The sequence below is a fragment of the Schistocerca americana genome, chromosome 6, assembly GCF_021461395.2.
Source record: "Schistocerca americana isolate TAMUIC-IGC-003095 chromosome 6, iqSchAmer2.1, whole genome shotgun sequence".
NCBI lineage: Eukaryota > Metazoa > Arthropoda > Insecta > Orthoptera > Acrididae > Schistocerca > Schistocerca americana.
This window is the reverse complement of record NC_060124.1, coordinates 138,409,408-138,425,219: the sequence shown is the minus strand read 5'-3', so window position 1 is coordinate 138,425,219 and position 15,812 is coordinate 138,409,408. Positions and strand designations below refer to the sequence as shown.

At 39.6% G+C, this 15,812-nt stretch overlaps 1 protein-coding gene across 1 annotated transcript in view; it reads right to left on the bottom strand.

Moving 5' to 3' along the window:
* Positions 1 to 15,812, bottom strand: part of LOC124619491 (exportin-2) — a 166,182-nt gene that overhangs the window by 119,829 nt on the left and 30,541 nt on the right. The window contains exons 3-5 of the mRNA XM_047145904.1: positions 14,687 to 14,879; positions 8,387 to 8,532; positions 7,671 to 7,778 (exon numbers count right to left, since the gene is read on the bottom strand). Coding sequence (XP_047001860.1) covers positions 7,671 to 7,778; positions 8,387 to 8,532; positions 14,687 to 14,879 — 447 coding nt within the window. The remainder of the gene's footprint in view (positions 1 to 7,670; positions 7,779 to 8,386; positions 8,533 to 14,686; positions 14,880 to 15,812) is intronic.

Here is a 15,812-nt window from a genome sequence, read left to right as displayed (position 1 = left end):
GAACTTGCCCCCCTTCTAACATCCGTGTAACGCAATTCTCTAGAGGAACAGAAGGTTCCAAATGGTTGGAAAAGAGCAAAGGTAGTTCCAGTTTTCAAGAAGGGTCGCCGAGCAGATGCGCAAAACTATAGGCCTGTATCTCTGACATCGAACTGTTGTAGAATTTTAGAACACGTTTTTTGCTCGCGTATTATGTCATTTCTGGAAACCCAGAATCTATTCTGTAGGAATCAGCATGGATTCCGGAAACAGCAATCGTGTGAGACCCAACTCATTTTATTTGTTCTTGAGACCCAGAAAGTATTAGATACAGGCTCACAGGTAGACGCCACATTCCTTGACTTCCGGAAGGCGTTCGATACAGTTCCGCACTGTCACCTGATAAACAAAGTAAGAGCCTACGGAATATCAAACCAGCTGTGTGGCTGGATTGAAGAGTTTTTAGCAAACAGAACACAGCATGTTGTTCTCAATGGAGAGACGTCTACAGGCGTTAAAGTAACCTCTGGCATGCCACAGGGGAGTGTTATGGGTCCATTGCTTTTCACACTATATATAAATGACCTAGTAGATAGTGTCGGAAGTTCCATGCCGCTTTTCGCGGATGATGCTGTAGTATATAGAGAAGTTGCAGCATTAGAAAATTGCACCAAAATGCAGGAAGATCTGCAGTGGATAGGCACTTGGTGCAGGGAGTGGCAACTGACCCTTAACATAGACAAATGTAATGTATTGCGAATACATAGAAAGAAGGGTCCTTTATTGTATGATTATATGATAGCGGAACAAACACTGGTAGGTGTTACTTCTGTAAAATATCTGGGAGTATGCATACAGAATGATTTAAAGTGGAATGATGATATAAAATTAATTGTTGGTAAGGCGGGTGCCAGGTTGAGATTCATTGGGAGAGTCCTTAGAAAATGTAGTCCATCAACAAAGGAGGTGGCTTACAAAACACTTGAGTATTGCTCATCAGCGTGGGATCCGTACCAGGTCAGGTTGGCACAGGAGATAGAGAAGATCCAAAGAAGAGCGGCTCATTTCGTCACAGGGTTACTTGGTAAGCGTGATAGCATTACAGAGACGTTTAGCAAACTTAAGTGGCAGACTCTGCAAGAGAGGCGCTCTGCATCGCGGTGTAGCTTACTGTCCAGGTTTCGGGAGGGTGCGTTTCTGGATGAGGTGTCGAATATATTGCTTCCACCTACTTATACCTCCCGAGGAGATCACGAATGTAAAATTAGAGAGATTCGAGCGCGCACGGAGGCTTTCCGGCAGTCGTTCTTCCCGCGAACCATACGCGACTGGAACAGAACCATACGCGACTGGAACAGGAAAGGGAAGTAATGACAGCACACACTGTTGTGTGGCTTGCAGAGTATAAATGTAGATGTAGATGTAAAGTACAGCGAAGTCATCATACAGAAAACGGAAGCCTCACAGAAGAAATAAGCTAACCTCATGACACAGTAGTTACCTCCCAAAATGAACCAAAACAGCCGAAGGAAATACATATTCTACGTATCTTTCCTTAACAACAGCAACATAATAATCACTGCAGAAGAAGAGGCACTACTCTGCAAAAGGTTAAAACACAGCATTCAAACTCCACTGGACCAAAAGAACCAAGAGAAGCTCATCAGCAGTGTCACACAGATTTCAACTGTCGCATGCAAGAGGCAAAATGACAAATTAGTAGCCTGCAACAAAATTAATAAAATTATTGAGAAGGACATTGCAAAACCATTCTCAGCCTACAAGAGAAGAAGCCCTCTTGTGTACCATTGAGACTAAACTAAACATGAAAAATGAAATAATTGCAAGAGCTGACAAGTATAATACAACTGTTCTAATGATCAGAGCAACATACTTAGGAAAAACTTTCGACTTCTTCCAAGCCACTATATAACAGAAATACCTAAAGATCCAACACCCAGAATACAAAAAGACATTAAACACATTTCAAATAACACAAACTTCCGACTCACCATCCAAGAAGCAACACAAATTGTAACAATGAGCCCACAAGCACGTTAACTCAGATCACAACCAAAGATACACAAAAATGGGACCCGATCAGGCCAATCGTGAACAGTAGGAACAGCTCAACATTCAAACTCAATAAAATGCTCTTCAAAAATTGCTCTGTGCCAATAGAGCCCACACTACAGATAATTAATACCAACCTACAAAAGCACAAAAAAATCCCTTTAACTCAGATTACTGAATGAATGGACCGGTTTGAATTAACACTTTCAGACAACTATTTCAAATTCAACAATAAACTCTACAAACAGATGGCCTAGCAATGAGCTCAAACCTTTCCAGATTGTTAGCTGGAATATTTATAAACAATTTATAAGGCAAAGTCCTGAATTCCAATCACCACCTCCTCAGGAACATCATCTATTACTAAGGGATGACACTATCATTTTAATCATTGGCACAAAAGATGACATCAGTGAACTGAACCACTGCTTCTCCTGTCACCCCACAGCCCACAACATTGCAGCATTCCAGTACATGATCAGTAGTGCTATCCAACCACCACTCTCCAAAGATACATGTGAACAAAAAACTGAAATAATAAAACAAACAGCTATTGAAAATGGCTATAACAGCTCCATAGTAGTCACCATAAAACATTCAATAGTGCAAAACAATCACATCACAAAAAACATAACGAAAACACCTTCTATACATTCCTATTTCTAGGTAATATTTCATATCAGATTGCCAATGTCCTCAAATGAAAAGGAATAAACATACACTCTACCATAGACAACAAGATTCGTCAGAAGTATTCTCACAACAGCAGCGCACGAAACCCACTCCATCGTTTGGGTGTGTACAAAACTGAATGTTTGGACTATGACTGTTTCAACATAGGTCAGACAGGTACATCATTCGACATTAGAGCCAAAAAACACATATCAGCACTAGAAAACAAAAAATATCTCACATCAGCAACAGACACCCACCTGCACGAACAAAACATCATGTTAACAACACAAATATCTGCATCTTACACATTCAACCTAAAGGCAAATAACTAGACATCCTTGAAACATTCCAAACATACAAACACCAAAGAAAACCATTTGAATCCATCTTAAATGACAAAAATGACAACATTTACAATAGCATCATCTCTGTTTTCACCAACAGCCTATGTTATTAAACGGCACAAACAATGCATTACCCCAACCTTTATAGTTATTACATGTACCAGATATAATCTTCAGAATCCCCTGCTTTGGAAAGTTTGCTCTCATCCAATCACTCCTTCCACTCTCTTTCTCTTCTCTCTTTCTCTCCCTCCACCTCCAGCCATTCATCACTATCTCTGAATCCCAACCAAAATTGTTGTATATGTATAATTTTACCACTGCTGCCAAGATCATTATTGTACTTAAAGTTTGCAAAATGTCACCTGATTATATAAATGAGTATGAAATTTAAGCTATATAAACTTGACAAAATCGGATTTATATATCACCTGAAATATTTATTCCCACACATATTCTTTGTACTTTGAGATAATATTTCTCTTTTGCTATATGCTTCTTGCACCTAATAGTTTCCAGATGCCATCTTTGATCACAAAATATGACAGTATGTGTTACAACAGTGAAAGGAACCTGTGACTACTGGAGTTATTCTATTTTACTTATTTTTTCTGTTATATATAAGTGTAGTTTTTAGTATTTAAAAACATCTTATGAGACAGCGTTTTATTTCTCCACTACACATAGCCCCAAGTTCCTCCAAAAATCTTAACACAATGCAAACATATGCCCTACTAAAAAACGTAAATCCACCTGATGGAGGTTCAAGACTTAGAAACGTATCGTGGAGATAAATAATCAGTGACTGGTCACAGTAAACTTGTTATTTTATTCAACACAAAATCAGTTAATAGTAATGCAGGAGGCGGTCTAAATCCAAATAAGAAAATAGGAACTGGATTAAGCTACTATGTATCGCATAGCAAAGGCATCATTGTAGCCAAGATAGATGTGAAGCCAACATCCACCACCGTAGTACAAGTTGATATATGTATCAGATCCACAGATGGTAAGGAGATTGAAATAACAAATGATGAATGTGCAATGTACATGAGATGGACGAAATACCCTCAGACTTCAAGAAGAATGCAACAATGCCAGTTCCAAAGAATGCAGGTGCTGATGGGTGTGAATATTACCACACCATGAGATTAATGGGTCACACTTGGAAAATACTGTAACATCCAGCTTCTTGTAGCTGTATTGCACATTTGTGTTAGTAACGATGTCTTTGTCACCTAAAAGATGTCATCTCACCATGTCCAATCTCAAAGGTAACTTAATGTTCACAACTGTTACGGCATGTATTTAAAGCAAACCTGATTTGTATCCTCATAATGACACTATTAGCACCACTCTTATGCACCTAGCGCAAAATTTTAAGAGTCATCATCTCCTTGGTGCTGCGATTTTTTTTTCTGTCAGTTCGTTTAGAGATCTAAAAAATTTCAACAGATCAGCCCCTCCATGAGCCCATGTGGCGAAGATATCAATGTATCTAAACCAAACCAGTGGCTGAAGGCTTATGGATCCCAGGAAAGAACCCTCCAAGTGACCCATGAAAAGACTGGCACAAGAAGGAGCCATCCTGGTTCCCGTGACCGCTGATCTGTTTGAATGCCTGCCTCTTAAAGGTAAAGTAGTTGTTGGAAAGCATAAAGCTGGTTATGGTAAGCACATTCTCTCAATTCAGTTTCACATGGTCCTAGTCCAAATCTCATGCCACCTTCCTTGATGATGGTCTCATTCTCAGCAAGGTCAGCTTCTATTCACAATATACAATAAAACAACAGTAGTTACATCTTGACAGTCCGCAGCTCGTGGTCGTGCGGTAGCGTTCTCGCTTCCCGCGCCCGGGTTCCCGGGTTCGATTCCCGGCGGGGTCAGGGATTTTCTCTGCCTCGTGATGACTGGGTGTTGTGTGATGTCCTTAGGTTAGTTAGGTTTAAGTAGTTCTAAGTTCTAGGGGACTGATGACCATAGATGTTAAGTCCCATAGTGTTCAGAGCCATTTGAACCATTTTTTTTACATCTTGACAGTTGGCATTATTTTCATGTTAAATGTTCCCTGCCATACAGCCTTGGCATTTGAGGCAACTATATTTATGAAATAGCAGTGCCTGTGTTATTAAGAAGTATGATGCAATGTTCCTTCGGACAGACAAACACGACTGAAGGAATAGGCACTGCAGCGACTACAGCCATCACGAAATAGAGGAAATGTATTCACGATTATAAATATGAACCATCACTGGCTGTATATTAGAATAACGACAATGAAAATTTGTGCCGGACCATGACTTGAGCCCAGATTTCCCACTTTATGCAAGCGGCCACCTTAACCGCTCATGCTATCCATCCACATATCACAGCCACATCCCAAGTTCTATATTTTATCATTTATGTGTCACAGTATGCACTCGTGTTATGTGGCACATGGATGACAATATATGGAAGTTTGGGTCTGGCCGTGATTTGTGCATGGATAGCCAAAGCGGTTAGGGCGAACACTCAAATCAACTGGGAAATCGGGTTTGTGTCCCAGTCCAGCACAAAATTTTCATTACTGTCATTCCAATATACAGCTGATGATTCATATTCACAATTGGAAATAAATTTTCTGCACATGGATTTGTTCAGATGCACACATTTTACTACAATACATATCCATTATCACCTCTGCCTTCACTGTACATAATTATCCTGCCAACCTAGTTCAAAAAGCAGATTTCCCACACCATCAATTCAATCATGGTAGGAGTACACTTCTTGTCACTCAGTAATAGCCTGGTCTTTAATGTATTATGCAGCTACTAAGATAGGCCTAAAACTTCCTAAAATCATGCCCTGAAATAAGGTCCAATCTGTCTGGTATTTTGTCCATCCCACCCACATTAGCTTTTAGTCAAGCCCCTACCAACCTCTTCAATATCTTGGTCAGAACCTATCCTCCTCCTGCACCCAATTCCCTTCTCTCCGGCTCCTATCCCTGCGACCATCCTCACTTTAAGACTTGCCTGATGCACCCTCCTACTGGCTACTAGCACCTACACCAGCCCTGTAACAGGTAAAACATATACTATCAAAGGGAGAGCAAGCTGTGAAATGACATGTCATGTACCAGCTGTTACGTAATGTTATGTATTTGGCCTAATACAATGGTATGACTACCACCATGTTATAAGTTAGGACGAAACGGCACAGACATAGTGTATATTGCAAACACACAATATTCTGTTGCACAGCATGCTCTACAGCACGATAGTAATCACCTCAGTGCCTATTTCACCACAGTTGCTACCTGGCTTTTCCCCCCTGACAACAGTTCCCAGAACACCACAGATGGGAACTGCCTTTAAAACACAATTGAGTCTCGTCACTCACCTGGTCTAAAGTTTCCTTAATTTCTGTGGTCTCAGCATTTCCTTTATTTTCAGTAACTATTCCTTCTCTTTGCCCTCTTTTATTTTTGTATATTTTTTTTATTTTCCAACCTGCCTAACATGATTGTCCTCCTCACATGTCTGCCATGTATAATGCACTTAGCTTGCCACTCTTTTTGACTCTCTCATGATTGTTTTTTAGTAATCTGTGTCTCGCTTATTACCCTACCTTCCACCTTTAAGTTTTGAGGTTTTCAAATCTTTTGTGGTGCACACACCAACAGTCAGTCTTTCCTTCTCATCCTATGTAGTAAGTCTCCTCTTACTTGGGATTCTGGCATACTTTTTTGTAACTATTCCCATTTCCCATAGCTTTAGCCATCCATTTCCCTCATCCCTCTTCCTTTCAGTACAACTGTTCTATCAGGAGAAGAAACCACTGGCTCTGAAACATCGAATTTCCTCTTAAGTGTTTTCTCTGCCCATTGTTTGGTAAGTACAATTTTTTTTATCTACTCATATTTTCAAAGATCTATTATTTTGTCCACCTTAAGGTGGACAAAATAATAGATTTTCCCCCCATAGATCCCCCCCCCCCCAATCTTCTTTGCAAAAGAGGGAACATTCCACAGGCCTCATGAAGAGTGGTTGTTGAAGTAAGACCAGAGCTCACTGGAAAATAGGACTTACTAACCTGAAAAGCTCTCAGTTCACGAACCTCTGGTTTGTCAAACCTGTACCCAGATACTGTTGCTACAGCTCCATGAAATGCAAGCCACGTAGCACCGCCCAGGGCATGTGTAACTTTAGAATGTTAAAGTCAAAATAAGCAATACACACACAATATTGTCACAACGACTTTGTACATTTTGCATTACTGTACAACAGTTTTGTCTGCTCACTTAGAAAAACAATTGTGATAATGCTTAGCCCTGACGTTCATAGAAATTAATTCCTAAGTCAGTGAGATCTCCAAATCTAAAACAGCCATTAAACTTAGCCTATAGACCATATTTACATAATAGGCAGTACACTCAAGGGGATGATAAAAATATCTCTCCAATCAAAACCTAACGGCACACAAAATTCGACAATTCCCAACACCATTTTGACCAGGGTTTGTACATTAACCACAAGTTGCATATGTACCTCTGGGCTAAAATTAACATCTATCTGTATCCTAAACAAAATGTCTTAACCATAAAATGATACATACCTGGAAATTGAGAGAGTAGAAAACTTTACATATAATGACCAAGGAGCTGTAGATTACTTTCAAAGCTTCTGGATTGTTAGCATGCACAGTTCTTAGGTTCATTGTGGCCTTTAAAAAGACAACAAAGGGCAACGGTCATGAAACAGGTAACATAGTGAGCAACAGTAATTCTAAAGAGAGTAGAACAACAACTAAAAATATCTTCTTACATCCATATTTAAACTGGATTATGATGTGACACAGCTGGTATAATTTTTATTAGAAATGAAACTCCTCCAGCTGTACTTAAGATTTTATATTTATTCGCTACTAGTTTCAACATTGCGTCAAAGCCATCTTCAGGTCCGTACACTTTGATGAAATCAATTGTGTGTGGCTGAGTACTAGAAGTCCGTGATGAGACCAGTACGTGCTCCACATCGTAATGTAGAGCAATTACTGGTCTCATTGCGGACTTCTAGTACTCAGCCACACACAATTGATTTCATCAAAGTGTACAGGCCTGAAGATAGCGTTGATGCAACGTCGAAACCAGTAGTCAATAAATATAGAATGTGAAGTACATCTGGAGGAGTTTCATTTATAATAAAAACTAAAAATATGTCACACTGTGAAAAGATGAATCCCATCTTTTCCAAGGCACAAATGATCTAGCACATAATACAATCACTGGCAAGTGTTAATATATATTTTATAATGTAGAAAAAGGTACCTACCACAAAAAGCTTTGTAAGTGGCTCAGCGAAATTGTCTAGGACTTCTTTGATTTCTGTCCATAGTTCCTGCGATTTAAATTCATGTCTGTATCGTTTGAACAATGAATGAGCTGTATGAAGGACACCATTGATGACATGGAAATCTCCTGAAACAAAAAAGTGGGCCATTTCAATGTAAATTCTAAAGCCCTCTCAAATTAAGAGATATACATTGTCAGTTGTCATGTGTAGTCAGTAAAGAGAAGAAGATATTTTCTATTATCAATATAGTGTTTGAAATTGCAGTAACCTAAAGATAAGAGTGGACAAGAATGGTACACATTTATAACATCCATTCAAACACAAGAATAATTGATTTTTAATTAAATTATACTGCATGTAAAGAACATATTACATGAAGCAGAATAATGTGAGGAAAAACGAGTTGAGTGGATACAAGGAAGACTGGGACAATGGAAGAAATGAGCCCACAGCCAAGACTAACTTGACCTCATAAAAAGGGAAGACACAAAATAGCACTACGAGAGAGAGAGAGAGAGAGAGAGAGAGAGAGAGAGGAGGGGGGGGGGGGGGGGGGTGGGGAGCAGTATTAGGGTGGGATGAGAAACGTCACACTGAGGAGCGGTTATTCAAAAGAATTGCACACCACATTCTTTTCTGTCTGTATGAAACATGACAACTCCGTTTCAAAACTTTCATGAAGCAAATCCATGATGAATCATCCAACTGTTTCTTCGCCCTTATATATTATTCCAACCAGAGAAACAATAAGGACTTTACAACTTTGGAATGATTTAGAAATTTACTGAGATAACTTACAGAATCAGTAGATGTGTCATTTTGCAGCAAACAGGCTCAAGTCTGATTCACATAGTGCACCAGTACCCCACCACCAGGAGCACCAGCATAGTGCGCTTAAAATGTGTTACTCTCCCTGGTGCGGAGTGTGATGTCACTGATATTGTGTATCTGGATATGCTTGAAATCTTTTTTAATTCCACAGATTGATGAAGATGACAGAGCTGGGATGGTTAATCACCAACAAGACGATGCACCACTTCATTTCCTCTCGGAAGTTCGAGCTTTCCTCAATAATCGCTTCCCAGGTCGGTGCACTGGCCATGAAAGGCTAATCACATGGGCACCTCGCTCCCCGGACTTGACACCACTGGATTTCTTTCTTTGGGTTTTCATTAAAGAGAGAGAAAGAAAGAAATAAAAATAGAGAGAGAGAGAGAGAGAGAGAGAGAGACAGAGAGAGAGAGAGAGGGAGAGAGAGAGAGAGAGAGAGAGAAGGTGGGTGTGGGTGTGCGCATTTTTTCCTCCCCTCCCAAACCGTTTAGCCGTCCTGAAAAATCCAATCTACACTGCTGTTGCACAACTTATGCCCAATTTGTTATAACAAGTGTAGGGAAAAAATTGATTACCGGTAGGATGTTTGCTGCACCACAAACGGTTGTCACATGAAATCAAAATGACACTTGACACTCTTGTGTGAAACTTGCGGTTGTTTGTTACAAAATGACACATCTGCCAGTTCTGTAAGTTATCTCAATAAATTTCTATATCATTCCAAAGTTGTTAAGTCCTTTCTGACTCACCCTGTACTTGACATCACACTTGTTATGTGACACGGATCCTAAACACTTGAGTAGTATTCCAGGATGGGATCCACCAGTGTTTTGTAAGCAATTGCATTTTACCAGCAACCTACTGATGAAAAACCGTTTGCCACCTGCTTCACCCACAATTAAGGCTATGAGATCATTCCATTTCATAACCACACTAATGATCACATCAAAGTATTTATAGGAGTTGACTGATTCCAATACTGACTCACTGATATTACAGTCATGGGATACAACATTTTTGTTTTAAAATGTAGTATCCCATCCCATGACCGCATTTTTTTTTTTTTTTAATGTAGTATCCCATGACCCCAATATCAATGACTTGCCAATTTTTATATTACTTTGAAATCTTATCAAGATACGAATGGATATTTGTGCAGTTTTTTTGGTTAGTACTTCCTTGCAGACACCAGTATTGCCAGCAAGAAGTCTGAGGTTACCATTTATGTTGTCTGTCAGGTCATTAGTAAACAACACGGACAGCAAAGGTTCCAAAACACTTCCCTGGGACATGACAAGACTTTCCTTCTACGTCTGTCAATGACTCTTTATCCAAGACAACATGCTCTCTGTTGAGAAATTCTCAATTTATTATCTGGGTTAACCAATCAACTTGTAAACACACAAAAATCTCCAAATGTTTTGGGAGAGGCCCAGGTGACACGCGGAACTTTTACAACATTTAAATGTGTGTCCCACTGTTCAAAAAATGAGTAGTACACTTGGTTATCTGATGAAAGCACCTAAATACTAGTTTACTTGAACCCATAAAAATGTTTGTATAAGAAAAATTGGGCTGAATCATAAAAGCAAACTTGTCAATATATCAGAATAGAGAATAACAGACAGTATGTGGCGAGGAGAGGTTGGGGGAGGGGGGGAGCCTTGTGATACTGCTAGACACTGCTCCTTTGGCAGCAATTTTTAAATACAGATATATTTGATGGACAAGGGAGTTATACCATCGGTCTATTGGCCTTTGTACCTATGCAGGGATCAACAAAATCTGGGGCTATGACTCAGTTTCAAGAACCCTACCCCTCACCCTTATAACATCAAAAAGTCAAATCACAGATTTTTAGTCATCATTTCAGTCATTTTCATTCCAGTACTTTTACACCCTACATGTGACTAAATATATCATTTTTAATTAACTGCACTGCTACTCTCCGTGGCGTGGAGAGTAACTTTCCTATGTCATCATTTGACCAAAGTGGATTTTTCCCATCATTTGCACAAATTTATATATAGTTCATGTACTACATCACATTAAATTCATAGTCCCTCCACAATTTCATCATCAAAGCTGAAGGTCTGCTGGTAGCTACACACTTAATAACCAGTCTGTTTCTTTTCACTCTTGCGGGCCCAAATAACTATCCATTTTTATAACATTTCTTTCAACCCAAGAAAGAAGGGATGGTAAAAATAGTGATTATAAAGTATCCGCTGCAGGCTGTCAAGTGAAGGAGGCCCAGGTATACAAGGAATTCCATATTATTTTAGTATAGGTAACACAATTTTCCTATGTTGAGATCAGTTTGAATGCCGTCACTAACAAAATAAATCATCCTGTTATAGCACAGACAGTACTTGAGGTAGAATGTCTATTAATAGCCAAAAAAAAAAAGTTGTAAATTGAAGTCTTCACACTCTAGATACCAAAACAAGTCTTGAAGGGACTTGTCAAAGTCACAGTTCACAACAGTAAATTTACCATGTTTGGCGAAGCCGACTATAAAGGCGAACACAGAATTATTACGAGTCCATCAGTCGGTCGCTAACCGAGGGCACGTCTTCTTCTGGAAAGACAGCAATGGAGGGTCCAGAATGCAGAGTCTGACATGAGCAGCAGTGACAGTAACAGTGTCTCCCTTGTGAGCTCCTGATGACTACATTTGGCACCTGGTCCAGAAAGCTCTCTTTGAGTGAACTGACTTCTCAGGGCCCGAGTGCTAGCCTAAGTACAGCCCCACTTGCTAGAATACAAGTTCTCCTGCTTTCTGTCGCATGGTCAGTATAAGAAAATGTTCTGTGTGGCCAGCAACCTCCAATGGCATTCAGATGGCTGTCTGGTGGCCACGGCAGCCTTTGGGAGTCGTTTGCTAAGAATCCAGCTGCCCAAGGAACTTGATGTAATATATGATGCTAGCAGAGTAGGCATAATCCCACAATACAATAAATTTCGTCCTCAACCTAATTCAGTCAGAGGGTACAGTTGTTGACCAAAGTTGCTAATAAGAGTACTGTGGGCAAGGATGCTTAGGATCTATTGTTAGTAAGTTGACAGTGAGTTCAGTTTTGAGTAGCTGATGGCAGGCTCGTTTTACACAACTCATGAGAGTTGAGAAAAATGACACAACGTCACAAATGCCAAAACTGAGAACCATCTACACTGTTTCGAGTTTCTACCTTTATCTATGGGTGTTTCTTCGAACATACAGCAAAGCCCAAGGCTGTGTTACAGTGGTACATTAGTAACTAATTTCAGTAACTCCCAAGGAAGCGAGTGTTTGTCAGTCTTGCAGTAGTTAATGACACAGTTGTTAACATTCAATCTTGCATTCCCGTCACACTTCAAGAGGTACAAAACATATATAATGTAATTGGATAGATAACAAATAGATAGATGGATAGATAACAAATCTACTCACCAAGTGGCGGCAGAACACACGCATAAAAGAGGATTGTCATCAGGCAACCTTTCAGAGCCAGTGGCTCCTCCTTCAGGCAGAGCAGTTGAAGGGGAATGAAGAAGGGTGAAGGAAAATGACTGGAAAGGTCTAGAAAAATGAGTAGATTTTGGGAAAGTCACCCAGAACCACAGGTCAGGGGAGACTTATCACATGGGATGTGAAGGAAAGACTGATTGTTTGGGACTGCTGCCCAACAATCAGTCTTTCCTTGGGCAGCAGAGTCCCCAACAATCAGTCTTTCCTTCTCATCTCATGCGTAAGTCTCCCCTGACCCACACTTCTGGGAGAATTTCCTGAAATTTACCTTTTCCTAGACCTCTCCATCCCTTTTCCTTCACCCCTCTTCCCTCCCCTTCAACCGTTATGCCTGAAGAAGGAGCCACTGGCTCCTAAAGCTTGCCTAATTACAATACTCTTTTATATGTGTGTTCTGCCGTTGCTTGGTGAGCAGATTTTTTATCTATCCAGTTAAATTATTTTGTCAAAACTTGATTGTTTTCATTGCTATATTAAAACACATATATAGTACCCTTGCTAATGTTCTTAACTTTTAGCCAGTTGTTATAGTGGTGTGCACTTAAGGAGACTACTGGGAGCGGAGGTTGCCTGGTGGGAAGGAACAGTGTACAAAGTGACACTTCAGTCATTAGAGTTACTCTGCCACATCATCTTGTAGCAAGCACTTTAGGGTGCACATAGAACATTTAGCACGGTTTAGCATGTCAGTTTAGGTATGACAAGGTTATTTACCCACTAGAGTGTTCATGCCAGGTGGCATAATGCAAACACGGCACATATTATGCTAAGAAATGACAGTGATAGTTTTCCCAAGCAATATAAATTCTGCTAGGGAGAGTCAGAAGCAGAAACACTGGCCCAGTACAGCATTCATCCCGGCATTGCCAGTTACCAGAGTAGCTGACAACCGAAGTGTTAGGCATAGGACAGAGACGGAGAGAAAACTGCCAACACTCCAAAGTATTCTCTGGCTCTGAACACATCATGATCACACTGCTGCCTTCTTACGAGCACACCACTAGACTTGTTTCCAAGCTTTGTATCTGCTTACAAACTTAAATCAGATGTCAAATGTCACACTACAGAAGAAAGCAATAAAAGCAACAGGATTTTTTATTTAAAAATAAAGTTCTGCCAATGGTAAATTTCATGACTGCACCCAAGTTCAGCAAAAAAGGATACACTGCATCCACTTTGAACAGTGACGCTATCAATAAGGCAAACATTCATTTGCACTCCATAACATATATGGTGACTTGGACATCACACAAGTGCATATGTTTTAGTTGTCAGAGTATAAGGACCCCACAGGAATATGGGGGTTTTGGGAGGAGAAGGGAATATTAAAAACTTGAAGATAATAGACTTGAGAGAGAAAAATTGCAGTTTTCAATGGGGACACAAGCATAGCTACGGAACTCACGATGAATTTTAAAAACTAGATTATCATCACTTCACAATTGTTAACTTTGCTAACTACTCACAACTAAACTTATCACCTTCCAACCTAATCTACATGTCTGGCTACCCTACAAATCAGTCCATTGCCACAATCCTCATCTGAAAAATTAGGCTGCTGTTAGGACACATCTGTTGGCTTCACCAACTCTCAACCAAACTTACACATTTCAACTCAGGCCTCGGGCTTGCAGTGTCATGAGCTTTACTACCAATTTCATAATTTCAAAAGATGAAGATGAATGGCATTACATTTACTAAATGCCTAAACATGTAACACAGTCATCTACAAAAGTGCTGACAACACATATCAGATTTTCTTTGGGTAGCAGCAGCAGTAGCAGTAAGACATACAAATTTACATGCGTAATTTGAAAAATCCTTTTATGGACCAGCACCTTAAGCAGAATGAAGTCTGTTGCTTAACTTGACAAATTCAAAATAATTTTGACTTTGTGTTTATGATTCTGTTAAGTCAACTTGGAGAATAAACATACCTGTGTCAAACTTCTCAACCATTTGCGAGATTAGATTGGGCCACTTGTTTGGAAAATCATGCCGTCCAATAATAGATATTGCATCACTTAACTGCTTCTGTATTGCTTCTGGTGAATGTAGCATGAGATTCACTATTAACTGTTTAACAGCATCCCTGTCTTGAGCATGGATTCGGTCCGCTGCATCTTCACTCTGCAATGTGCAAAATACAAAGTTCATATGTTGTCAGCACCTGTCGAAAGAGGCCCTTCCTCTATCAACTAACTATTGAAGGCCAAGATAACACTGGAGAAAAGTAAAGGCATGTATTCACAACAGCTAATACTACTTTTGACTAAATAGGGGTGGTACGCCAAGTGGGAGCCAGATTAATGGTTATCACATGCATAATTTCATAAGAACATCTTTACAAAAGAGTTTTTACTTTATGTTGTCACTGTAACGCAGAAATGGACTGATTCTCCAACCTCACTTGAAATGCCTAAGCTCTCCCACCACTCTTACATCAGTCATCCACATATCCCTGTGTCATTATTTTAGCCTCCTCCCCGTATCATTCACATTTTAAAAGAACATTTTACATTGTCTGACCAAACCTGCAGTATCTTAAAGTTATAAGATTGCATGATTTTGGGAATTTGAAGGAGGTTTGGAGAAAGTGGGTAGCAATTTTATGTAAGATTGTATTTTACTCTCTTTCTTTAATATTTTGCACATTTCAAGCATATTTGTTTCTGCTTATTTTATTAACCCTTCTAGTGACTCAGGTAAATTTTACCTACCACTGCTCTTTAATGCTGTTTATTACTTTATTTACAACAAATAATCAATTTTATTGGTATTCCATTTCATACATCTATAAAGTATTAATACCAAACAGTAGAAACTCCAGGTAGGAATACCGACAATACAGGAAAAGACAGTGTGTTACATATTATAAAGAAAGCATGTTAAGTTGCAGACAGGCATAATTAAAAGACACTTACATAAAGCTTTCAGCTACAGCCTTCATCAGTAAAAGAGAGGCACACACCATTCATACACACAAACAAGCATGCCTCATGCACACATTACCACCAACTCCAGCATCTCAGGCTGGAATGTCCACATTCTGTGTATGAATGG